General features: G+C 40.7%; 1 protein-coding gene and 1 long non-coding RNA gene across 2 annotated transcripts; one reads left to right on the top strand and one right to left on the bottom strand.

Annotated features, from left to right (window-relative positions):
- The first annotated feature begins 729 nt into the window (after positions 1–729).
- On the top strand, positions 730–27,031 carry sptlc1 (serine palmitoyltransferase, long chain base subunit 1). The gene is made up of 15 exons (XM_031282249.2): positions 730–857; positions 4,985–5,092; positions 5,226–5,320; positions 6,135–6,228; positions 6,366–6,438; positions 8,509–8,641; positions 11,712–11,841; positions 12,320–12,409; positions 13,596–13,703; positions 14,441–14,536; positions 16,056–16,152; positions 16,288–16,342; positions 20,800–20,917; positions 21,413–21,486; positions 26,606–27,031. Exons 1-15 carry the CDS (start codon positions 804–806, stop codon positions 26,697–26,699), a joined length of 1,419 nt encoding a protein of 472 aa, XP_031138109.1. The 5' UTR covers positions 730–803; the 3' UTR covers positions 26,700–27,031.
- LOC118493101 lies at positions 16,997–25,481 on the bottom strand. Its single transcript, XR_004895055.1, has 3 exons — positions 25,472–25,481; positions 18,125–18,130; positions 16,997–17,164 (listed from the first exon to the last, which is right to left on the bottom strand). It is a non-coding gene; the product is annotated as an uncharacterized LOC118493101 (long non-coding RNA).
- Positions 27,032–27,919: the final 888 nt, after the last annotated feature.

The following is a 27,919-nucleotide window of genomic DNA, read 5'->3' as shown; positions in this document are numbered from 1 at the left end:
AAACCATTCAATGAGTCACTTGTCATTTGCAAAAACCAACAGTTGTACACTTTGCATTAAAAGCGAGCAGTGGAAGTTAATATGACTTAGGAAATTTATATTTTAGCTCATTAAAGAGAGAGGGAGAAACAGAGTGAAAGAGATATTTACGCATCATACTCTAGCGTTGTAGAAAATTGATCTTCATGGTAAATTTCCTTAGTAACATTATCTTTTGCTTACTTTTAAGGCAAAGAGTACAACTGTTAATTTGTTAAATGATTAGTAGCCTAATCCTTGAATGGAATGATTATGACGGTTTCAGTTCAGAGCAGTGGTCAGTTAATGTATATGTTTATGCTGCTTACACATTCAGTCGCTCCGTGATCGTCTGCTACACTTTCTCTCTCTGTTTCACTACAGCAGCCGTGTTTCTTTTCTTTTTATACAAATAATGTGTTTCACGTCATCATACTTCCACAAGAAGCTGCTGCTCACTCTGTAGAAAGTATGTACAATGCGTATTCTCCATTTTGGCATCAGGAAATCTGTGATCGACCTCGCGGTCTTTTGAGGAAAGCCGTGGACGCGCATCTAACTGAATTACTTCAGCCTGGCTCAACCTAGTCTCTCCTCCTCAGCCTGACTTGGCCTTCGTGAAACACAGCAAGCCAGGATGCACAGATTAGACTAGGTCAAGCCTCGCTTTATCGGTTATCCTGGATTTATATATTCTGCTTTTGTGAAACAGGCCCCAGGTCTACAATTTTTCTTGTGGAACGTAAACGCAGCATCACTGAAGACGTTATAGAAGGAAGATAAACATGGCGTCCGGGCAACAGTGGGTGTTGGTGGAAATGGTGCAAGCGTTTTATGAGGTAAGTTTCTCCTCTCTACAGCTCTGTCGGGTACAACGTGGCGTTTACACGCAGATGTATCGTATGTTCAGCTCCTCGGTGATGTTTTTACTCTAGTCCGAGAGGCTGGTTAGTAAAAACTTCCCAGTCAGGAAGTGCCCGTGGCTCGGGGAAGGCGGGGCCGTGGCTGGAGCCCGACCAGTCAGAAGAGGCATGGAACATTCTCAGCTACGGCTGGAGCTAGCTAGCCACGAAAGTTAGAGCATATTCAGGAAACTGGTTGTCCGAGTTATAAGGTTGAAGCCAAGATAAATAGCAAAGTTCTATATGTACTTTTGTTATTGTACAGAAATACATTTAAGGATGTTTTGTGTCTGCGCAGTTACACAATGTCCTGTTGTATAGTAACACTTTTCTAGCTTCGACCAATAACTTCACAGCATTTGAGCTATCATGTCACCTGACCATTTAGCCTCTAAAAAAAGATTTTAGCAGACTGTTACAAAACTGGCGTAAAGTCCATCCTCTTCCATAATACTTAGTCAGTGTCAGTTCTGTGGTTTCCTGAGATGTGTATATATATTTTATATTCTTATCGTCATCTCTGTTTTTATTCTTAATATAATAAGTGTTGTACTTTGAGAGCAAAGATTACCGGAGTCAAATTCCTTGTTTGTCTACGCAAACCTGGCCAATAAAGCTGATTCTGGTTCTGGTTCTGATTGTGATGTAACGGTAAACAGGCTCAGCTGAAGCTGGAATGCTTCAGGACTGCATTAGGTAACGAGCTACACATACAGTGTCAGCCTTGTGTATATCCATGGAGGTTTGCCTGTTTAGCAGCCATAATTTCATTCAATATTTAAGCAGTGTGTGAGTTATGTATTGTACAGAGTTTGGTATAGTGACAACATTCTACTATATTCATAAAATACAACATATTAGACTGTCAGGGATGACTTGGTGCTCTATCTCAGTCTTACATCCATTTATCAAGATGGAGTCAGGCATTTCATATCCCATGTTAAGAAATATTAGAAAACTACCAAATTGAGTCAAATGATTAACAAGAAACTTCAAGAACCAGATCAGGTAGAAGGTATCAGACACCACATTATAGAAGACAAGTTATATGACATTATAGATTAACGGTTAAAGATAAGTAATATGTCCACATTCTATAGGGCGTTATTGTGGAAAGGCTGGTCACTATTACTGAAGGAATTACTGCTAAAGTGAATGCACTATGCGTCGTTGTTGTTTGCTGGATGTGTCATCAGAATCCAATTCTCTTACTGCTCCCAGATGACCCTCATCTAGTGCATTGTGGGAGAGGAGAATGCAAAGAAAGAAAGACGGTTGGTTTTAGTCGTGTTCCACTTGAAACTAGGGATCGACCGGTACTGGTTTTTCAAGGTCGATACCTATTATTATTATTATTATTATTATTATTATTATTATTATTATTATTATTATTATTATTAGTTAATGAAACCAATAACCGATATTTGGAACCGATATGCATTTACAGAGAAAATTAAAATCTTTAAATCAAAATTAAGATTTTGGAATTTTGGAATGTCCCAACACAAGACTGTGTTTAAATGCTTTAAGCAATTATTTAATGGATGAGAAACTTTGAACATAATCCCCAGTAACAGAGAGTCAGATAGCTGTGGGGGGGACATTAAGTCAGACTCAGTGGTGAGTTGTAGAGGAGCCAAAAGTAGACCACTTTTTAATTAATTAACTTTATCAGTTATCAGGCAAATAAAACACAGATACAGATCATCTGCAAACTGACAAAAAAACGGTCCGATAATCGGCCGGGGTCGATTATCGGTCTAACCTTACTTGAAATTGAGAAAGAGTCGACCGGTTTAACGGCGCTGGCACCCCAGGATCCAGCCAAGTCTCGCTGTAAGGACAGGTGTTTGGTGTTTTAAGCCCACAACATCGCCTTCCAGGCAGCGCTGCCTGACTGGCACTAGGATTAGGCAATGGGTTAGGGTTAGGTGCCTTGAAGTCGACGTTGGGGGCTTAAAACACCATTGAGCATAAGGACACTAGGGCTGGGTATTGTTATAAATGTTCCATACTGGTACCAATACCATGGTATTTGATACCGGTTCCTGAGCGATCCTTTTTTCAATGCCAATTTTATAAAATCCATTTTAACAAAAAGAAATGACAACATTACGCATTTTGGCACAAATCCTTCATTTATTTTTCAGCTCCTACTACACTGTAAGAAATAAAATCCGTTGAAAAACGGAGAATGTCCTGGCAGAATATTCCCAGTACCTTTTCCGTTGAGTTTACAGATATTTCTGTTAATCCAAAAAATTTAAATACAGAATAACACCTGTGAAAATTCATTACAGAAAATTCCTTCATAACAGGATATTAGCCCGTATTTCTACGGACTTTTCTAACAGTGTACGTGAGCCGTCTCTGTGTAACGTAGAGTTTTTCCTGCGTGTCTCTACGACGTGTAACGTTAGACAGCCAATCACAGACATTATTAGATCTTGGTAGAAGCATGCTGCATGCTGATTGGCTCACTGACGCTAATGAGATTTATTGACGCTGATGAGAGGTATTGAAATTGGGTATTGGATGACGAGACATTTTTCGATACTCGATACTTTAGAGGCAATTCGGTCGGCGCCTAAAAAGTTTTTAATTGGGTACCCAGCCCTAAAGGACCCCACAGCTCCCGACATCCCGCTGGAAAGTGACGCAGGCCACCCACCCAGCTCAGTGTCCGACGCCCAGCAGAGAGGTGGCGGTCTGTGCTCAGCTCCTCCCCCTGATGTCATAAGTCGTAGCTGATAGCCATCTTCACCCTTCCCTCTGTGTTTACCCTGATGTTTATGTATTTTTTATGTAACGCTACATCAAACTATATTGATTTATGAAGATATATGCTATTGTCTCATCTAGGGGTTTAAACTAGGGCTGCACAATATATATATATATTTTTTTATAGTCATCGCAATATCAACTGGCGCAATATACATATTGTGAAAGTCTGCAACATATCGCGAAAGATACTCAGAGATTTTCTGTAGTTGAAAGAAATTATCAGTAGAACACTAAACATTAAAATATAACAGTCACACTTTTTTTTTTTAGTGCTGCCTTTTATGAAGAATGTTGGAAAGGAATTTCTTTCTTTTGTTTTAAATTCAACAAGCAATTTGTTGTATTTTAGAAGAACCCTGAAAGCAGCAGAACTGAGTACACTTTGATATCTATATATTTATATACTGTTGTCGCGATTTTGATTCAATTTGAGTCCGGCCTGCGACCTATACTAGACGATGCATAAGCCCATTTAATCCAATCACTTACATTTATATTTATTTACTAAAAGCAACTAAAATAAAACTAAATTTTTTTTTATGAAAAACAAACTACTCTTTTTAATAAGAGAATGTATATAAAGTGGGAATTTCAAAATAATCTTGAAGATGACTATATATATTTTCACTTTGTATGGATAATATTGGATCGTTGAGGATTGAATCGATATATCAATCTAGAAAGATGTGTCGTTACACCCCTAGTCTCGTCCCATATCTCGTTTGAATTTATATATCAATATACCTTGAAGTCAGTATACCGCCCAGCCCCAACTAAACCTAGTTCTGTCTACGCAGTGGTCTATAAAAGTCACGGTTTCAAAACCACTAACATTTTCCGTCTTCAAGGACAGAAAATTCCGTTTAGAAATCCCTCTCCCTGCCAGTGTGCAGTGTGTTTCAACATAAAAAAGTTGTTGTTTTCTACCCAGACATTTCAAAATAATACATTTTATTTTATTTTTTAAAGATTATTTTTGGGTATTTTGAGGCCCTTATTATTGACAGGACAGCTTAGACTTGAAGGGGGAGAGAGAAGGGGAATGACACGCAGCAAAGGGTCGCAGGTCAGAAGCGAACCCGTGGCTGCTGCGGCGAGGACTGAGCCTCTATATATGGGCGTGCGCTCTACCAGGTGTCTACCCAGGTGCCCAAAATAATGCATTTTAAAGCTGTAATTGCAATACCGTGAAGCGGTCATATTTTTGCTGATCAGAATCTGTGACCGGCCCAGGCCTAAGTCTGACACCCAAATGATCCTGGTGTTCCTGTCTCCCTCAGGCTCCTGCCTATCACCTGATCCTGGAGGGCATCCTCATCCTGTGGATCATCAGACTTCTGTTCTCCAAGACCTACAAGCTTCATGAGACCTACAGACTGACAGAGAAGGTAAGCTGAGCTCCGTGCCCAGCAGAGGGAACCGTGTGTGTGTGTGTGTGTGTGTGTGTGTGTGTGTGTGTGTGTGTGTGTGTGTGTGTGTGTGTGTGTGTGATAATGTCTGTCCCGTGGCTCCCTGTTCCAGGAAAAGGAGGACCTGATTGAGGAGTGGCAGCCGGAGCCTCTGGTTCCTCCCGTATCCAAAGACCATCCCTCCCTCAGTTATGATGTTGTCACAGGGTAAAACACTCAGACACCCCCCTACCCACAAACACATTACTAACAAGATCTTCTCCAACAAGCAGTGGTGGCTAGGCCTGTTACTATTATTACATAACTACTTTCTAATTGTCATTTTTTTTAAATAATCGCGGTTTCTTTGTTCAACCGAAATGAATTGCTAACATGAGCTAGTACTCCAGTACTGTAGTTCAGTCCACATGTTGAGGTACTTGTACTTTACTTGAGTCTTTTCTTTTCATGCCACTTTCTACTTCTACTCCGCTACATTTCAGAGAGAAATATTGTACTTTTTACTCCACTACATTCATCTGTTACAGCTTTAGTTACTAGTTACTTTACACATTAAGATTCCTACACACAAAACACACGTAGTTAGACCATTAAACACACAACTGGTTGGATCCTTTACACTTTCTACAATGGACAAAAAGAGGATTCTTCTTTACTTTTAATACTTTAACTACATTTTCCTGACTTAAGTAACATTTTTAATGCAGGACTTTTACTTGTAACAGGGTATTTTTACACTGTGGTATTAGTACTTTTAAATAAGTAAAGGATCTGAATACTTCTTCCATTAAATATTTCAGTTCTCATCGGGCCAAATGAACCTAATACTCCGATACTTTCAGTCACACTCGGTGTCTGTTTGCCACTTTCTTTTTTTTCCAGTATCAACCGTACCAAAGTCCCTGCATGTGTAGCCAATTCACAACAATCCATGTGACGTTTTATACAGTCACTAGATGCTGTTTTGTGCTCTGAATGTTACAGTAAGATGAGCATTAAAACACACTGTTTTCCGTTACAGACCTCCCAGCCACAACATCATAATCAATGGGAAAGAGTGCATTAACTTTGCATCATTTAACTTCCTGGGCCTCCTCGACAACGAGCGGGTTAAGGTCAGTATTTATTCTCGAAGCCGTCACTACCTGTAGTTGTACTGTTTTACATGTTTCCTTCCTTTCGACATGCTGCCAGTGAGCATCGGTGTGCGATTGGAACTCTGAATAAATCATTTTTCTTCTCGTCATTACAGCAAAAAGCTTTGGCATCGCTGAAGAAATATGGAGTGGGCACATGTGGTCCAAGGGGCTTCTATGGAACCTTTGGTGAGTGAAAAGCTATTTTCAGGCTACATTTACATTGCTATGTTTTGGATCTCCGTGTACCAAGTGTTTTTATCTCCAGTAGAAGAACTACTCTTTAAACTAACACGCCCAAACCTCATATCTCATCATCATTCTGGTATACTGGACATAAACAGGAGGCAGTGGGGAGACTCCGCCCACTGCTGGTAGTTGCCATGGTAACGTTAGTAGCTTTAGTCTCAGAGAATGAGACGTCGTGACCGATAAGACCCAATCAGGAGGAGAAACGTTGGCGTCAGTGTCGGTGTTGCCAAAGGTCTCCGTTTGAAACACAACCCCACAGATTCAGAACCACAACGGGTCAGAACACCAGAGCAGGGGGAATGAGAGGGGGAAACGCCAGAGCAGGGGGAATGAGAGGGGGAAACGCCAGAGCAGGGGGAATGAGAGGGGGAAACGCCAGAGCAGGGGGAATGAGAGGGGGAAACACCAGAGCAGGGGGAATGAGAGGGGACTAGGGTTGGGTACCGAAACGCGGTGCCAATAAGGCACCGGTTCCGACCTAAACGGTAGTAACGAGACCGAATAAGAACGAAATTTTCGGTGCCTGACTTTACACTACACTCAACAGCAGGAAACGTTAGCCTACCTAAGCTAGCAGCTGGATTAAACACGGTTAAAATGCTGACAGCTAACGTTAAACAGTGTAAGGTGTGACTGTATTTCAACAGTCTGCTCTGCAGCGCAGCAGATGACGACGTCGGAAAAACACGGACGGTGCGTTCACTGAAACTGGTAACCTACAGCCTCGCGGTGCATTCAAAGTTGTTGTAAAATACTTGTCTATAACTATCTGATGGTTGTTTAGATCATTCAACAGCAATTTACTGGTGAAATAGGTTATTGTTTATTATAAGTTATAGTTATTACATTACTATTAAATCATTTAATTTTGACCATATGGCCGTAGTAATAAACAAGTTGTTCTTAAATGTCGCCGACTGTTGTTTAGTACCATTCTTTTTTTTCTTCTTTTTTTAAACTTTCTTAAAAAGTATTGGTTCAGGCACCGTTTTAAAAGTACCGCTTTAGCACCGGTATCGAAAAAAAAAAAAACGATACCCAAACCTAGAGGGGACACGCCAGAGCAGGGGGAATGAGAGGGGACACGCCAGAGCAGGGGTAATGAGAGGGGGAAACACCAGAGCAGGGGGAATGAGTGGGGGAAACCCTAGAGCAGGGGGAATGAGAGGGGGGAAACACCAGAGCAGGGGGAATGAGAGGGGACACGCCAGAGCAGGGGGAATGAGAGGGGGAAACGCCAGAGCAGGGGGAACGAGAGGGGGAAACACCAGAGCAGGGGGAATGAGCGGGGACATGCCAGAGCAGGGGTAATAAGAGGGGGAAACGCCAGAGCAGGGGGAATGAGAGGGGGAAACGCCAGAGCAGGGGGAATGAGAGGGGGAAACACCAGAGCAGGGGGAATGAGATGGGGAAACGCCGGAGCAGGGGGAATGAGATGGGGAAACGCCGGAGCAGGGGGAATGAGATGGGGAAACGCCAGAGCAGGGGGAATGAGAGGGGGAAACACCAGAGCAGGGGGAATGAAAGGGGGAACACCAGAGCAGGGGGAATGATGTCAGTTTTGTTTAACCCCAATATTGCTACCATTAGCTAAGGTCTTAAGGAGTATTACTGGTAATTATTGATTTTGTTTAGATATGAAAAATTGTAATTATATAAGTGATTATTGTCGGACTATATATTTTTATTATTATAACAATTGTTAGTTGTTGGCACTTGAGCCTATACACATTCATAGCAACAAATATGACGGGGGGGGCAGTTAGAAAACATGTTTTATGGTAATAAAGAGGCGTGGTTTACTTCAGAGGCTGTGTATTTGTGTTATTCATAACCAAAAGATGTATGCTGGGATTTATTCAAATGTTTAATTTGTTAAAAAAATTTAATTGAGTTTAAATTATATTGTTAAATCCCAATTATTTCTGAGATAATTAATTGTACAACAAAATTTTGAATTGTACCAGCTGTAAACTCTGGTCTAACTTCTTAGCGTCTCTCCCCCAGATGTTCACCTGGAGCTGGAGAGTCGTCTGGCCAACTTCATGAAGACAGAAGAGGCCATCATCTATTCCTACGGCTTTGCAACCATCGCCAGTGCAATCCCTGCCTACTCCAAGAGGGGTGACATCATCTTTGTGTATGTAATGTCTCTTCTAACCAGGGCTGTAGTACTCGAGTCTAGACTCAAGACGTTGTTCTATTGTGTTGACTCGTCTTGGACCCGTTGGTATCTGGACTAGACTCGTCTCTGACTCGGCCATTGGACTGGCCAAATATTCTCTTGGTCTGGACCGAGTCCAGCACTATATGCTTTTGTTCTAAAGTAACTTTCTCCTTTAAAACAAATCCATTGATAAAATATTAGTTTAATTTAAAATCCATCTAGAACGAGCGTTCCCATTGGTTGCCTGGCTGCGTTATATACCTCAATCATCAGACATCAGTCAGTTTCATTTTGGCCACAGACACAACGTCAGAGAGCACTTTGTACTCTGGATTCTTCAGGACCAGTCATAAGTTCAAGAATGGGAACATGTCAGTTTTTTAGTGACACCTGTGTTGCTTGTTATTTGTTACATTTTCCATCGGTGTTCCAAGTTAAATTGCTCTACTTAAAGTAAATAATATGGCCTAATTTGATCCTACAGTGTTGTTACTTTTTGATCATTACAAATAATAATAATGCAAAAAGATCATCTTAATATAGAAGATATACCGTCTCTCACATCACATAAATTATGAACGGGTAAGTAAGTGCTCTTGAAGAGGATTCTTTTTTTTCTGTCTCAGTTTTGACTGTCTCTCATTTGGACTCGGTCTCTACTGGTCCTGGGGCCTGTTTCACAAAAGTAGAATGTATAAATCCAGGATAACTGATAAAGCGAGGCTTGACCTAGTCTAATCTGTGCAGCCTGGCTTGATGTGTTTCACGAAGGCCAAGCCAGGCTGAGGAGGAGAGACTAGGTGGAGGCAGGCTGAGGAGGAGAGACTAGGTGGAGCCAGGCTGAGGAGGAGAGACTAGGTCGAGCCAGGCTGAGGAGGAGAGACTAGGTCGAGTCAGGCTGAGGAGGAGAGACTAGGTCGAGTCAGGCTGAGGAGGAGAGACTAGGTCGAGTCAGGCTGAGGAGGAGAGACTAGGTGGAGTCAGGCTGAGGAGGAGAGACTAGGTTGAGTCAGGCTGAAGTAATTCAGATAGATGCGCGTCCACGGCTTTCCTCAAAAGACCGCGAGGTCGATCACAGATTTCCTGATGCCAAAATGGAGAATACGCATTGTACATACTTTCTACAGAGTGAGCAGCAGCTTCTTGTGGAAGTATGATGACGTGAAACACATTATTTGTTAAAAAAAAAAGAAAAGAAACATGGCCGCTGTAATGAAACAGTGAGAGAAGTAGCAGTCGATCACGGAGCGACTGAATGTGTAAGCAGCCTAAACATATACATTAACTGACCACTGCTCTGAACTGAAACCGTCATAATCATTCCATTCAAGGATTAGGCTACTAATCATTTAACAAATTAACAGTTGTACTCTTTGCCTTAAAAGTAAGCAGAAGATAATGTTACTCAGGAAATTTACCATGAAGATCAATTTTCTACAACGCTAGAATATGATGCGTAAATATCTCTTTCACTCTGTTCCTCCCTCTCTCTCATGGGCTAAAATATACATTTCCTGAGTCATATTAACTTCCACTGCTCGCTTTTAATGCAAAGTGTACAACTGTTCGTTGACTCATTGAATGGTTTCAGTTAAGAGCAATAGTTCATAAATGTATATTTTTATTTTATATTTGTATAATTTTTTTATTTTTTATAGAGGACGAGTTTCCTTCTCTGCATATAATATGTAGAGAAGGAAACTTGTCCTCTAATATAATATAATATGCCTTGCTCCCTTCTATATATGGACATAGAAAATAAAGACACTGAAGAAATTGGACTCTAAAATCTAGAAATTATAAAGATAATTAAGTGATAAATTCCATGCACACTGTAAACATGAATGGAACAGAGTATATTCATCAGTTATTCCCCCCCCCCCCCCAGCAAAATATAAGTTCAAAAACCATTGAGGTGTCCTCTCCCTGTTGTTACATGAATGTACAGTAGCCTACATCACTAGATAGTTACTGGTCCAGTGAACTAAGACTATAATTTAGGAGGATTGTACAATTAGGATATGTTCTTCAAATTGTACAATCCTCCCAAATTATAGTCCCAGTTTACTGGACAACACAACTTGTGTGCTAAGAATGCCAAATACAATGCACATGGAAGAGGAACAAACATGATCCTTATTGTTAAAGAATAAAAAAAAAATTAACTAAATTAATTCAAGGTGCATTGGTCAACTATAGAAATGTACAGCATTGTATGTATTGCCCTTAGTAACCGACTTCATTTAAAACACATTTGAAATGTTATCAGCCTTTTCTAATTATCTCAACAACTGTCATAATATATTCATCATACTTCTAACAACAATATGAACAGCAGTCTTCATACAGCAATATAACAGTAACGATGACTGTCACATGAATAATTATAAAAAAAAATAATGGTCACAACTTTAAATAATAACAGTACTTAAATGAACAGCAATATGCACCTGTTGTATTTTAATCCAGGCTGATAACAATAGGGTAAAACCACTGCTGGGTGATCAGAAAAGGCTCCAGGATTAATAAAGCCTGGCTCTTAGCCTGGTCAGGAGCAGACTAGCTGTTAGCCTGGTCGGGAGCAGGCTAGCTGCACAGAATAAATCTCCATGGTGATTTATGTGCCTCCGCTTTCATGAAACCGAGTCAAGGCTAAATTTATCCAGGATAACGGGGAAATCCCGGCTTAATCCCTTATCTTGGTTTTGTGAAACAGGCCCAAAATGGTCTTGACTACAGCCCTGCTGCTAACGTGTACAGAGCAATATTAAGCCAGGATTCAGTGATCAGACTGAAAAAGCACCCTATACCCAAGTCTTTTTCTTTTGGAATGTTTTGTCACTGCGTTGTTGGAGGGAGCTCCACTGTAATTGTTGTGGTGAATAAAGACTTAAAACTACAGTTATTGTCAGGCTTAGTTCCCCGAAGGTTCACACAGAAAACCATATCTAGCATCTCAAGCCTGCGTGTGTTTATATGTTGTTGGTCCGTTGGGTTTAGTGTGCCACGGTTGAGTGCTTTCACTTTTGCGTTGTGTGTTCAGGGACGAAGCCGCCTGCTTCTCCATCCAGAAGGGTCTCCAGGCGTCCCGCAGCTTCATCAAATACTTCAAACACAACGACATGGAGGATCTGGAGAGGCTGCTCAAGGAGCAGGAGCTGGAGGACCACAAGGTTAGGACGGAGTTATTCAAAATAATCATTTATACTATTTATCCCACAAGGGAAATTTCAATGCTTGTGTCACTCTGTGTGAAAACACATTACACACAGGCTCAGTAGCTTTACATGCACTAATGGAGAGATGTCAGAGTGGGGGGGCTGCAGCTGTCAATGGACAGGTTTGGGGTTCAGTGCCTTGCTTAAGAGCACCTTGGCAGTGCCCAGGAGGTGATCTGGCACCTCTCCAGCTACCAGTCCACCACCATACTTTGGTCCATATGAGGACTTGAACCAGCGACCCTCCGGTACCCAACCTAACTCCCTACTGACTGAGCTTCTGACCCCTTCGAATGTGATTATGTGATTATGTGACTTCTGCTTTCATGCTTACAAATGTAACAAATGGTATTTTTATAATCCTGCTTTCACTCCGTCTTTAATGAACGCCATATGTCTTACACAAGTCTCCCACACTTTATTTCTGCTGCAGAATCCTCGCAAAGCTCGAGTGACCCGGAAGTTCATTGTAGTGGAGGGGCTGTACATCAACACTGCAGACATCTGTCCTCTCCCAGAACTGGTACATACGATAGCCTTGATTGGCGTTGTACATGGTAACATACAACGGCATTTTGAGAGCTCTTCTGTTCAGTAAATGTAGAGCTGGCCAATATATGGATATTATATCCCCATCGATATATGAGTCTAGATATCGTCTCAAATTTCAGAATTCGAGATATGACACAAGTTGTCTTTTCCTGGTTTTAAAGGCTGCATTACAGTTAACCCACCTGTTACCGTATGCTGGTAAAATATGCAAGAGGCTGGTAGAGCTGGAACAATTTTAAATGTTGCTGTACAATTGATTGTGTCGGAAATAATTGCGATTAACAATATAATTGTCTCTTTCAGTCAAATTTACAGATATTTATTTATTTATTTATTTATGTATTACTTTTTTAAACAAATTAAAATTTTGAATAAATCCCAGGATACATATTTTGGTTATATATCACTGTCATGTGACCCAGATAATATAATAACACAAACACACAGCCTATGAAGTAAACCACGCCTCTTTATTATCATAAAACATGTTTTCTAACTATATCCCCTGTTGTCATATTTGTTGCCATGAATGTGTATAGGCTCAAGTGCCAACAACTAACAATTGTTGTAATAATAATAATAATAATAATAATAATAATAATAATAATAATAATGTATAGTCCGACCAATAATCACTTATATAATTACGATTTGTCAAATCTAAACAAAATCAACATGACCAGTCATACTCCTGAAGACCTTAGCTCATGTTAGCAATTTATTGCTGTTAAACAAAGAAACTGTGATTATGGAGAAGAAAAAAAAGAAGACAATTTTGTAATATTAGTTACAGGTCTAAAGGCTGGTAGTTTTGCTTCACTCACCAGCCAAAAAACAATGGTCATCTATTGAGTGGCTGGTAAGATTTGAACATTCACTAACCATTTGGCTGGTGGACAAAAAAGTGAATTTTGCAGCCCGCATGTCAGGTGACGGTCAACGCTCAGTTAACGGCGGTCGGCTAACGATCAGAAAAAACAACGGAATAAGAAGCATCCCTACTTAGAGCTGTACAGCATGAACTATAGATCCCGGAGTGTCCTTGGCTAAACTGCTCCTGCATTACCTGCAAATGTATTTGAAGTGGCGTGATGATGATGTTGTTTCTGCATGCCTCTGCTCTGTTGCCCATTCATTGTGTTGCTGTAACCTTACAGCTGAAGCTCAAGTACAAGTACAAGGTGCGGATCTTTCTGGAGGAGAGCATGTCTTTTGGTGTGTTGGGAGAACACGGCCGAGGAGTCACAGAACACTTCGGGGTCAATGTGAGTACGCTCAACTTTAAATGCAGAAATACTAAATATTGGCACAGTCAAAGGCTAGCACCTGAATAACCCTCTGAGGACGAAAGACACACTGGCGCGTCCAAACCATGTTTGACAAAACTCCTGCTCAAAAAGCGATATTATCAAATTTCATTTCAAGCACCGAAAAAATTTGTACGACACATCATAAGTTAAGGTTAGTTTGAGAAAGAGATCTGAGGAATTTCAAAAAGTGAACATCAACTTTTCAGCTTTAGAGCTAAATTATCTCCTCACACATTGCTCTAGAAAAAATCAGGGCGTTACTGTACAGAAAGCTGTTTGTTCTGAACATTTTGATATGAAACACACTGCCATCAGTTATATGCAAATACCACAAAGAAGAAATGTGAAAATGCCTTCAGACCTCAGAGGGTTAAAAGTGTAACACTATCTGTATAAAACAAAAACATTTTATCCCAGTGTTATTGTCTTTAAAATGTTTTATTTCTCTCTTTCTCTGGTGTGCTGATGTGAAATAAGTTAAATTCATTGTTTCCAATAATAATGTATTATAAGAATGGATGATTATAGATAATAGATTTCATTTAATAAACTTTTAAATAAAAACAAAAGATGATGAAAGTGACCCTGGGATCCTGGTACGCTTCATCGATATTCCACATCTGAAAACATTTTGGGGATATTTGTGTCTCATGTGTGTAATAATAACATGGTACCATTTCTGCCGTACGCAGATAGACGACATTGACCTGATCAGTGCCAACATGGAGAACGCCGTGGCGTCCATCGGAGGCTTCTGCTGCGGACGCTCCTTTGTCATCGACCACCAGGTAAATCCAACGCCATCTGATTGTTACGAGTTGAGCTGAAAGGGAACCGGAGAGCGCAAACCTCTGCCCAAGCCATGCCCTCTCTCACATCGTTAATACAGGGGGGGTTTTCCCAGTCGAGACCTAATTTTTCCCATTTCCGACATGACACATGAATGCAGCACAAATGCCCTATCTTGCAATGTAATTGAAAGTGAAAAATGACTTGTGTATCCGCCCCGTAATTCGGATCCGCTCTAAAATGTAATGGGTTCTTCCTCGGGCTATGCTTCACCCTTCCACCCAGTTTCAGGAAAATCGGGCCAGTAGTTTTTCCGTAATCCTGCTGACAGACAGACAAACAAACAGACAAACCAGACATAATAAATAACATAATAAATATTGAGTCATGAACTGGCTCACGGTTCAGACAAAAGAGGGAGATCACACAAAAGGGTGGTGGTGTGAACACTCCGTGACATCAGTGATGTCTGTGAGTGGAGGAAAATAGTGTATGAAGATGTTGCATGCTGAAAGAAAGACAAAACAAAGCGAAGACAAACCAGAGGCCTGGACTGACTCGACAGATGAGTCAGTCCCTCCGACCACAATCTATGCCATGTTCAAGAGAATTGATTGGTCAGTAAGCAGTGCTTCATAACATAACCTGCTCCTGAGCAGATGAGCTGTTTAGCATACGTTACCACTGTGATTTATGATATTCCCGGTAAAAAGTGAACCCGTGTCGTAAGATGGAAATCCCAGGCTTGTCCCTGAAGTTACCTCGCTAACCGCTAACCCTGCTCCGTAGTCCAGGCTCAGGGACACATGGGGAGCCCTATCACTGCTCCACATGAAGCTTTGACGCACAGTCTGAGAGATTCTGTCCTCAAATGGTCCATTCCACTGAACCACCACAAAGTCCATTCTGAGCACCTGTGTAACTAATAACATTAGTGATGGCTCCTTTTTATTAAAGTCAGTGAGTAAGCCATGCCACCTGGGTTTGACAAGTAAGAAAGTTTACTGCAGTATTGAGTGTTTGAGACAAACTTCACAGTATAACAATGTTAATGTTGGGTCTCTCTAATAAATGATGCTGCTCCTCGCCCTCATGGTTTGATCCACAGCTGCTTTTCTAAAATACTGCATGGACTGTTTTTCTGCATCTCTAGTTGTTGGTTCCTCATATTTTCCTTTTTGTTCTATTACTTTTTAATGTGGTCCAACAGTAAACAAGACTTACTGAGGGAGTGGTCTCAAGCCTTTTCAAAAGTATCCAAAAACAGATTTAATGAGGTTTTCCAGCAGACAACAGCCCCGCTTGTAAAGCCAGAGCTACACAGGAATCTCTTCAAAACAACGAGGTTGACGTCTTGGTCCAGACCTTACTGTCCCTGTGTTCTTTTCTATTTTCTTTTCCATTTGTAGGTATTGGTTTTTACTGAAATATAAAATAAGAATATTTGGTTTCCCAACCCTAAAGACATTAACTGTGCGTCAATAACAAAGTCAGTTGAGTGTGTCTTGTGTTTGGCAGCGTCTTTCAGGCCAGGGCTACTGCTTCTCTGCCTCGCTGCCTCCCATGCTGGCTGCTGCTGCCATCGAGGCCCTCAACATCATGGAGGAGGATCCAGGTACACACTCAGTCTGTGGCTTTCTTTGAGAGAGGGCTTTCCATTTCTGATTCCCGCTGATTAGACGTATATTTTGAATAAGTTCTGTTTTCAGGCCGTTTCCCACTCATCCATCTGTCCTCATCTGTTTCGCAGATATATTCACGGTCCTGAGGGAAAAATGCAAACACGTTTACACAGCGTTACAGGGGTAAGTTCACAGTCTGTCACTGTGGCTTGACTAAAGACCTCTATGTATGTTTGAATGTACGTATCTAAACGTTTAATATGATCTGTTGCTGGTGAAACTATTTCCTCACATTGAAGCTACCTCCTGTAGGGGAACACATAATTCCATTTCCAAAAGGGCTTTCTTCTCAGTCAGCAGTCCAAGTTTAGCAGCAGCAAACGGCTCTGCAGCTCTAAGTACAGGTGAAAACACATTGAGATCCGATCCCTCAGACCATATTCAGAGGTGGTCTGGGACACACCCTGTAGGCCACATTCTTATAGCAGTGAGAACAGGAATTAGGGCTGAACGATTTCAGGGAAAAAATCTAATTGGGATTTTCCTGCCAGATATTGCGATTACAATTCGATTTGCGATATTTTTTATGTTGCTACATATTTCCCCTTCTACGTTCAATAAAGTATTAAAAACTAAATAAAAGATTCACTGACAATAGGTCATTTCTGTAAACAATCTGTGATATCTCACATTATTCTAGCATTTATCTTATGACAAAAACAGTAAATCTAATAATTAAAAGAGGAATAAAAAATGTTCTATCAAATTTTACACCAAACATTCAACTAAATAAACAAAATATTCACATTGGATGAATATGATCTTCATGATTAGCGATTTTTCGGTTTAAAAACGATTCATGGTTCAGCCCTAACAGGAATGTGTCCTGGGCCACATTAAAGTCTGTCGTCTCAACTGTGAGCGGCACTGCGTACTCATTCAAAGTATTTCTCATCTCACAGAAACCACTGAGAGTGAATCGTGTGTTTTGGATGTTATTATATACTGTTAGTTATGTGTCTGTGTTTTTGTTAGTGCATGCTGCCTGCTCTTATATCTATGTCTGGAGCTCTGTGCCCCTAGCCTCATGAGACCGTCCTGATCTGTGAGTGGAAAACTGGAGCTCACGAGATTATGAAACCAAAATTAAGGTTATTGTATACTGTGCCCCGCAGGTTGCCTGGAAAAGGCAGCCACCAGTATACAATAACCTTAAGTTTGGTTTCATAAAATGTCCTGGACATCCCCAATATGATGTCTGATGTCTCAGTGTTCTGCTGCTGTTATTTAGAAGCCGGCGAGCCTGAGTGGTCAAAGCAGCGACTGTCAAACGGTTTAATTTCCTATAAATACTTCACAATACAAATTTTGTTTTTTAAATGCCTTTTATTATGAAGCAGCAAAATCAGTAAATGTTGGGTCTTCATTAGCAGTAACACGACTTCTATAAGCGAACATGAAAAGTAAAATAAAGCAGATGAGCTGAACACACACAGACTTTTAAAAACCTCTTTCTCTCCTGCACAGGTCCCGTTATCGTTATTTTTAGGTTCATAAAATGTACACATAACAGTGTGGCTCAAGGAAAAGATACATCCTTCAGCTCACAGAAAGACTGTAGGCAGTTAGGCGTTTCTAATGTTTGATTTATTCCAGAGATTCGATATTTAATTGCCATGCAACTAAGTTGCTAGGAATTTGGTGCCGTGTGCTCATAAAAACGGCATTCATAGCAGGACAGTCAATACACATTAAAACACATATAGACACAACCCCCCTCCCCCTATTCCACACCCCATTTACTCACCTCATTGAGTAACAACTCACACACAACCAGCCTAAATGCAAATGATGTACGTGTTTATTTGCATATAGAGCGGGGAAGTGAGATCTGATCAGAAGTGGTCACTCAGGAAGCGTTTAGAGACCCATTCTGCTGCCAGGTGAAAACACACACACACACACCTAGGGCTGTCCACTTGGGATCGGATCACTCAGATGGGATTTAATCAAGCAATATCAGTGGCTTAATAATAATTAGTATGGGTGGGGGAAAAAAATTCTTTTGGTGACCATTTTTAAAATCAGTTATTTTCCCTAGAATCAATGTTTTTTACTTATTTATTTTTTTAACAAATGATTCACCTAAATATTTCCGCTGACTGACTACATCGTATCGAAAGTAGAAAAAGCAGAAAATCTGTTATGTTCTTCTTTACAAAGTAAATAAACGTCAGACTGACTGACTGACATGTGATGTCATTCTTCAGTTTTTAGAAATGTCTCATGATATATTGTCTCTAGAAGTGTTTTATACAACTTCTGTTTTTGTTAAAGAAGGAAAAGAAAATCCAGATACTCAATACTATCGAATCACAAAACTTCTAGAATCATAATAAATGAAAATCACAAAACAAATCCAATCAGCACCCATGTATCGGGAAATAATTGGATCGGGACTAAAGCATATGATCCCAGCTCTAATACTTATGAACCCCATCAGTGTTGCTCTAATAATACTGTAACAGTAGGTTTGAATCGGACCTTTGTTGCGTGTCGTCCCCCTCTCTCTCCTCTTACCTGTCTTCAAACTATCCTGTCAAATAAAGGCCATAAAAGCCCCAAAAAATAATCTTTAAAACAAAAAGCACACCCCATCGTGTAATATTGGGATTATACGTACAATGGTTACCAACAAAATCAACGATATAATCAAACTGTATTCATATTGTGGGGCAATTTGCTCACAAACAAAATAATGACAAAACAACCGAGAGGATGTCTGGTCTCTGTTCAGTCAGCCAGCTAACTTCAGCTAGCGGTAGCTTTGTAAAGATGAATAAATACTAAATAAAGGTTAAATATAAAAATATGTTGGAGAGCTTCTGTGTTTTCCACTGTGGTTCGTGATTCATTTTCATGAATACAAATGTTTCCAAAACAGTTTGGGATTAGACTCTGGAATGTTGACATGGACATGGCGGAGTAATATTTGGAGTGATGAGCCTGGTATGCTGTCTAGTTGACCAATCAGATTGCCTGGTCGGATCTACTTGTTGTACAATATCCGTTGGAAACAGCCTCAAAGTCCCATTCAAAGTTTCAGTCTTGCTTTTGCTCGTATGTCAGTGTTCTATTTTTCATACAGCCAGCGTCCCCAACAAGACCCCCCCACTGACACTTCCGCGGGGTCTGAAAAAGTCTAAAACTTCAAAATCTAAATTGTAGGACTTAAAAAGTCTTAAAGTATTGTTTTCTAGGTCTTCAATTATTTCAGACAGGTCTTATTTTTTTTTTTGGTGGTGTGGTAGTTCCTTCTTTTGCTAGTCCGAATATAATTTGCTGTATTAAAGGAGAATTCCGGCCAATTTTTTACGTTAATCTTGATCGCTATAGCTACGCAAGTACTTTCGATAGAAAAAACCCCGACCTGGATCGGTCCTAGCAAACTGGAGTTACTGCAGCTACGTGTACAAGCGTCCACTGAGCTAAAACAGCAGGTGTTGGGGCATATTTTAGAGTGCTTTTGTGACTCAAAATGCATAAACACAAAATGCAATTAATATATCTTTGCCACATGAACAGGGCCCTAACGTGACAACAAGATGCGTTTTCAACTCAAGCGTGAATTATACTGGACGCTTCCAAGGTGGCGCGCTCCATCGTGACGTGAAAATGACGGCACGCGAGCAGAGGTTGCGCGCGGCTTTTTTTTTTTCCAGTGGCGCGGGACAAGGCGGAAACGGGAGGCCTGAACGGGTTCGCCGACAACCGGATGCCAGGACTCTCAGAGTGACTGCAGGTCTCTCTGGTAAACTTACTGGGTTAAGAGGAGTTCTTTTATGGTGAATGAAAGGCCTGATCCCACCAAGTAGCTCATCGAATCAAATCGAAGCATTGACGGCAATGCTGCTGCCAGTTCTGCCGTTGTTTACCTTTTTCTTCTTCTTCTAGTCCGTAGAAAGAGTAACGTCTGTTCAGGAGAAGAGTGCAACTAGTGTCACGAGCACCAGCACGGGTATAAATAGTCATGGCAATCCCATGACGTCACATTTGTACGCGCCAGCTAGGCTGCGTCTAGTCTATGAGACCCTTCAGACATTGTTTAAATTCACCTACCCTGTCTTGATCCTGCTGGTGGGTAGCTTGGCTTGTTAGCTGCTAGCTGCTAGCTGTTAGCTGCTATTTGCTATCTGCCGTCCTTGATAAGTGTGTTCGGCCAGGCTTTTGTGAAATTCATCACGCAGCAGTTCTGAGACTACAAATGAGACCAACATGTAACTTATATTGCAGCCGATCAGCTTTGATGTGATTGGTGCGAGTCTCTTTCAGATTGTACCACAGACATAAAACCGATTTTATTCTTCAGCTATGGGGAAGTGCAAGTTTAACAATACTTGGCTTGAAAAAAATCTCATTCATAATGGTCTTAACAAGTCTTAAATTTGACTTAGTGAAACCTGCAGAAACTCTGTATTTGTTTCTGTATTTATTGTTTATTTCATATTAATGTTTAATATGTTTGTTTGTTTATGTATGCACCATTCACCAAGGTTAATTCCACATAAGTGTAACTTGTTGTGGCAATAAATCCTGATTCTGATGATTTATTTTGATTGTTTCCCCCTGATGTATGACAGAACTCCAGGTCTGAAGTTAGTAGGAGTGCAGTTTGCCCCGGCGCTTCACCTACAGCTGGAGAGAAGTTCTGGCTCCCGAGACTCAGACATGCAGCTGCTCCGCACCATTGTAGAATATGTAAGTCCTACCGCAGTCCCACACCAGATGATATTCAAAGATATTTCATTATGGACATACACAGAGGTTCCTATTTCGAGAAAGTCCAGAAGTCCAGTTTTATAAAATTGGTATCGGAAAAAAGTATCATTTAGGAACCGGTATCAAAGTCCTGGTGTTGGTATCTGTACTGGTATGGAATATTTCTGAACGATACCCAGCCCTAAGCATGACAATATAAATTTGAAAGTCTTGTTGTGATTTTGACGAGGCTCCTCATACCAAGTTCGGCTCTGTCACATGTTTATGCCATTCATGTTACCACAGCATAACTATTCACGTGTTCTGTAGTTTTTAATCTCGACTATTTCATGCTCCCAAATATACATTTGCTTAATCATCTTTGAACCCTGTATCAAATGGTTCCACTGAACCAACTGTGATTCAGATGGTTGACATATGATTCAGTGTTTGTTATTCAGCGGCTCACAGTGGTTTCCATGTCTTCCATATCAGTGTATGGAGAGAGGAGTGGCTCTGACCCTGGCTCGGTACCTGGAGAAAGAGGAGCGTTTCCTCCCCTCCCCCAGGTAAGAGGCTCTACTGTGCATTGGATGCAGTGCAACAGAATGTAACTGTGCTGAGTCCCACTTTCACCCCTGTATTACACCCACGTGATCTCCTTTCAGTCTAATATGCAGTGATGGAATGTAACTTAGTACCGGTTTATGTCACCAGACATCCGAAGGAGGCTAAGTTACCGTAGCAACACTGGAAATGAAAGGATGCATCTGTAACGTATTCTCTTATTGTAAATGATTTTCTGTCTGACTGTATGACCTCCTGGTAACACTAACTCAGTAATCTACAGTGGGTAATACATAGGGGTGTGCAAAAAAAAAATCGATTCACATTCGTATCGCGATTCAAGCTCTACCCATTCAAAATCGATTCATAGAATTCCAAAAATCGATTCATATTTTATTTTAATTTTTTCATTTGTAATGGCGTGTATACTATTGTCCTGAAATGAGTTTAGCTCGCCATTCCCATAGATGGCGCTGCGTCAAATTCACTCTGACGCCTGGGCACTCTTGTCATAATCAAAAGAAGAACCAACGCACTCTCTTTCAATGCTCTAAACTCCAACCCAACTCTGAACCAAAAGCTCTTTTTAGTTAACAGTTTTATTTTATACTTGAATTAAATGTATCTGAAAGCTGGCCAAAGCTTGGCACTTTGCAGTTTTTGGTTGCAAAGGTTTTTATTTTTGTATGAAGACATATAAAGTAATATCAAACTACATTTAATTTGTTGTTTTTCTTTTAAATTGTATGTCTACTGCAATCACATGGGAAAAGTAACTACATTTACATACTGTGAATCGTTTTTTAAATCGAGAATCGATTTTGAATTGAATCTTGAGCCTAAAAATTTATATTGAATCGAATCGTGGCATTTTCTGAATCGTGCACCCTAATAATAATAGTATAAATACTATTGTAATAATAGTAATACAGCACCGTTAAAAAAAAAAGAGCTTTAGGACAGCAGGTGTGGTAAAACACTACCGCTTTAGTCCAAAGGCTAGAATCAACACAGACTGAAAGTTACATATAGCCACTTTAAGTAAAGGATCTGAATACTTCTTCCACCACTGCTAATATATTCAATTTCAATTCAATTTTATTTATAGTATCAAATCATAACAAGAGTTATCTCAGGACACTTTACAGATAGAGTAGAGTCTCTAGAGTCTAGACCACACTCTATAATTTACAAAGCCCCAACAATTCTAGTAATTCCACCAAGAGCAAGCATTTAGTGCAAAAGTGGCGAGACCAGTAATGATTAGGGTTGGGTACCGAAACCCGATTCCACTATGGAACCGGTTCCTACGCAAACGGTAGTATTCGGACCAGATTAGAATGCAAATTTCGGTTCCTCATTTCAGTTCAGACTAAAATATTTTCTCTGTCGTTCCGGACAGCGGCAGACTCTTTTTTCTTTCTCCCTTTTACGCCGAGTGGCGCACGTGCCCACTCACGGTGTGAAGCGCGTGTCCGCGCTTATCCCCCGACATGCACTCTACAATCACAGCTGATAGATGGCTTTTTGTACACGCTCCGAAACGGACGTGAAAGTATCACACTTTCTCTGTAGTCTACCGTTAGCAAGCTATCGTAAATGTAGGCTACTTTTAAAATGCCATATTTTCCCTCTGGGCTCACCAAAATGGACGTAAAGGCATATTAACCATTCACTGCACGTGATCGCTAGTAAACATATTACGCTCTGCTAGTCTATCGTTCAGGCGGGACAGCCTCCCCAAATTTTCTGCCCTTTCAAACTCCTCCCTGTGTGTCCAGGCCTCTTGGACACCATCTGAAAGAGGTTTCTCCTGTGCAGGACATCCCATAAGTCAGGAGAGGTGTCTTATCTTGCCAGAGAAGGCAAATATGGTCATTTTCTGCAAAAGAACTGCTAAAGTTTGAAGCTGGTTGGCATACCAACTCAACAACATTTATTTAGTTCTTACTTGTTAATAGTAACTGTTATTTGTTAAATTATTGTAGTTATGTGTTAGGTATTGTAATTTCCCTGTGTGGGATTAATAAAGTATAAATTATTATTATTATTATTACTATTATTATTAGGTGACTTAGGTTTACTTATTATATATTTAAGTACTTTAAAACTTTAATATATTGTTAAATTTAAATAATTTTCAATTTAAAAAAACTCCATAAAAGAGCCTTTCTTTGATGTCATTTTTCAGTTTTTCAAGAATCGGTTTAGGAATCGGAATCGTTTTAAAAGTACCGGTTTGGCATCGGAATCATAAAAATCCAAACGGTACCCAACCCTAGTGATGATTCATTGTTGTCCTTAATGAGAGACACTTCATCACCATCAACACACACACTGTACTATATTCTGACACACACACACACACACACACACACACACACACAGAGTACTTTATTCTGACATACACTACACACACATCAACATGACATCATGACTTTGTGTAAACATACACGCCGACTTTCTTAAGCCAAGTGGTGTGTTATCTGTATGCATTTTGAGCTATCCGTATGTATATCTACGCTGTATAGAGCGGCCGTCTTGCCGTGTTATCGCGAGAAGAAAGCTACAGTTGAGTTTAGGAAAAGAAGAACGGCGTTGGGTTTAGGAAAAAAACAACGGGGTTGGCTTTACACAAACAACAGAGCGAGGAAACGCCTCCTGGGTGAAAGTTGTCAACTGTTAAATTAATCTCCAACTATTTAGATAATCGGTTAATCGGCTGAATCATTTTTTTAATGATAAAGCTAGTGTGAAGTCAGCTTGTTAAATGTGAATATGTTCTAGTGTCTCCTCTCCTCTGTGACAGTAAACTCAATATCTTTTGAGTTCAGTTGGGGACAAAACAAGACATTTGAGGACGTCATCTTGGGCTTTGGGAAACACTGATCCACATTTTTCACCATTTTTTGACATTTTAGAGACCAAACAACTAATCCATTCATCCAGAATGGACTATGAAAATAAGCGTTAGTTGCGGCCCTACATCTACTGGAGATGGAGGGCAGAGAGAGTAGAGGAGTATATACTCACCTAAAGGATTATTAGGAACACCATACTAATACCGTTTCGACTCCCTTTCGCCTTCAGAACTGCCTTAATTCTTCGTGGCATTGATTCAACAAGGTGCTGGAAGCATTCTTTAGAAATGTTGGTATTGATAGGATAGCATCTTGCAGTTGATGGAGATCTGGTGACTGTGGGGGCCATTTTAGTACAGTGAACTCATTGTCATGTTCAAGAAACCAATTTGAAATGATTGGAGCTTTGTGACATGGTGCATTATCCTGCTGGAAGGAGCCATCAGAGGATGGTACATGGTGGTCATAAAGGGATGGACCTGGTCAGAAACAATGCTTAGGTAGGCTGTGGCATTTAAATGATGCCCAATTGGTACTAAGGGGCCTAAAATGTGGCAAGAAAACATCCCCCACACCATTACACCACCAGCCTGCCCAGTGGTAACAAGGCATGACGGGTCCCCCACACCATTACACCACCACCAGCAGCCTGCCCAGTGGTAACAAGGCATGACGGATCCATTTTTCTCATTCTGTTTACACCAAATTCTGACTCTACCATCTGAATGTCTCAACAGAAATCGAGACTCATCAGACCAGGCAACATTTTTACAGTCTTCACCTGTCCAATTTTGGTGAGCTTATGCAAATTGTAGCCTCATTTTCCTATTTTTAGTGGAGATGAGTGGTACCCGGTGGGGTCTTCTGCTGGTGTAGCCCATCCACCTCAAGGTTGTGCGTGTTGTGGCTTCACAAATGCTTGGCTGCATACCTCGGTTGTAACGAGTGGTTATTTGAGTCAAAGTTTATCTTCTATCAGCTTGATCACTCGGCCCATTCTCCTCTGACCTCTAGCATCAACAAGGCATTTTCGCCCCCCCAGGACTACAGCATACTGGATGTTTTTCCTTTTTCAGACCATTCTTTGTAAACCCTAGAAATGGTTGTGAGTGAGAATCCCAGTAACTGAGCAGATTGGAAAATACTCAGACCAGCCCGTCTGGCACCAACAACCATGCCACGCTCAAAGTTGCTTAGATCACCTTTCTTTCCCATTCTGACATTCAGTTTGGAGTTCAGGAGATTGTCTAGACCTGGACAACACCCCTAAATGCATTGAAGCAGCTGCCATGTCATTGGTTGATTAGATAATTGCATTAACGGGAAATTTAACAGGTGTTCCTAATAATCCTTGAATGTAAAAGTGTGGGAAGAGATGGTGCTAGTTCTCCAGTAAAATAGTCAATGGGAACATGAGAGCTAAGACCTTCCTCATTCAGCTGTCGTCAAGGCTTCGTGATGATGTGTGTTAATGCAGAGCAGGAGCTTTTTTTATGCTTTGCTTCTATGGAAGACTATATATATTCAAAAAAAATGTATTCCTCTTTATTATTATATTTACAGTTTTTTTTACAAGATAAATTCTGGAATAATGTTACACATAACAGATTGTTTACAGAAATGTCCTATTTTCATTGAGTTTGTATAACTTTATATAACATGATTGTAGGAGGTGTAACATGTACATGCTGCTGTTGAACTGAGGCAGATCACACATCCACACAGAAAAACACTTATTGCTGCAATTCATATCCATGTTCTCTTCCTTATGTAGAACATAGAGCAGTTTTGATGGTATCTCATGTTATAATACTCCATGACATGTTTTATCTGTTACACAGTGAATGATGAACTTTAGCTAAACTTAATAAATTAAAAATAAACGCAAATCGAATTGTAATCGTAATATTTGGCAGAAAAATCACAATCGTTCAGCCCTAATCCCTTTGTGTAAATTGGTTTAGATTAGATTCGATCAGATTAAATGGGTTTAGTCAGGGTTTCCCCCAGAAAAGTTGTTTAGCGCGGTGGCAAGTGTCTTTTTTTTGACGAGGGCGAGGTTGGGGCCAGTCCCAGAGCATTAATGAAGAGCCCAGTTAGTCCTACTCTATCTGTAAAGTGTCCTGAGATAACTTCTGCAAGGACATGACATTATAAATCAAATAGAATCCACTGGGGGAAACCGTGGTTTAGTGATGCTGCTGGCCTGTTGTGTGTGTGTGTGTGTGTGTGTGTGACCGCTCCGCCTGTGTGTCCCCAGTATCAGGGTGGTGGTCACCATCGAGCAGACGGACCAAGACATCCAGAAGGCCGTGTCCTGTATCCAGGAGGCAGCGTCGGCCGTCCTCAAATGACTGGCCACCTGGAGCACACATCCCTGGGGTGTTAGCAGCCGTCCACTCAGGGGGCGGGGTAGGACAGCACTTGGTGGGGACACTCCTGACTCAACGTGTCATCATTATTGTTACTGACAATTACACGTTCTGTCTGCCAGCCTGGCCTTTGTTTGTCTCTTTTAATTCTCTGTCTCTGTCTTTTGTTCTCATCCATCATGTGTAGGGCTGGGTATCGTTCTAAAATATTCCATACCGATACCAATACCGTGACTTTGATACCGTGTCCTAAACTATACTTTGTGCCATACCAATTTTATAAAAATGAAATAAAATGACAACATTTCACATTACGGCACAAATCTTTGTATTTATTTCTCAGCTCCTACTACGTGAGCGTCTCTGTAACGTAGAGTTTTACAGACATTATTAGATCTTGGTAGAAGCGTGCTGCGTGCTCATTGGCTCACTGACACTGATGAGATTTACTCCTTAGGTATTGAAATTGGGTTTTGAATGACGAGGCATTTTTCAATACTCAATACTTGAGAGGTAATTTGGTCGGTGCCTAAAAAATACTGAGTTGGGTACCCAGCCTTTATCATGTGTCATAATCATACTGTGTGCACTACATGTTGTACATTGTTATGAATGTAAGAGCGGGCCTTCAGTGGGACTGTCTGCAGCCGACTTCCTGCTGTGAACGATAATGCCCCCCCAAGTCACTAATAAAGAACCAACTGCAGTGAGAATGTCCACAGACCAAATGACCTGTTGTTTTCTATGCACTGACCAAAGAGGAGACGTGTGCTCGCTGTTTTAAAGGTCCAGTGTGTAACGTGTTTAGTTGTTTATTATCAATGTTATGTTTGTGTGTGTTGGCCGTTCACAAACTTGTCCTTTTTATGAATATTTACCACCACCACCAATTCCAAGTATTCCTATTGGCTTGAAATGTGTGGGGTAGACGCTCCATATTCATGCTCCATCTTAAAATTGTGTGTGTGTGTGTGTGTGTGTGTGTGTGTGAGAGAACATGGAGCCCCAAAGGAAATTCACCAGCACCAAAATGACAAGAATTGAGAATAAAAATAGCAATTCAGATCCTCTCTGAATGTGTTTAAAGGTCCAGTGTGTAACGTGTTTAGTTGTTCATTATCAATGTTATGTTTGTGTGTGTTGCCCGTTCACAAACTTGTCCTTTTTAATGAATATTTACCACCACCATCAACTCCAAGTAT

The sequence above is a fragment of the Sander lucioperca genome, chromosome 14, assembly GCF_008315115.2.
Source record: "Sander lucioperca isolate FBNREF2018 chromosome 14, SLUC_FBN_1.2, whole genome shotgun sequence".
NCBI classification, from domain to species: Eukaryota; Metazoa; Chordata; class Actinopteri; order Perciformes; family Percidae; genus Sander; species Sander lucioperca.
The sequence above is the reverse complement of the archived record's forward strand: the minus strand, read 5'-3'. Positions and strand labels throughout refer to the sequence as shown.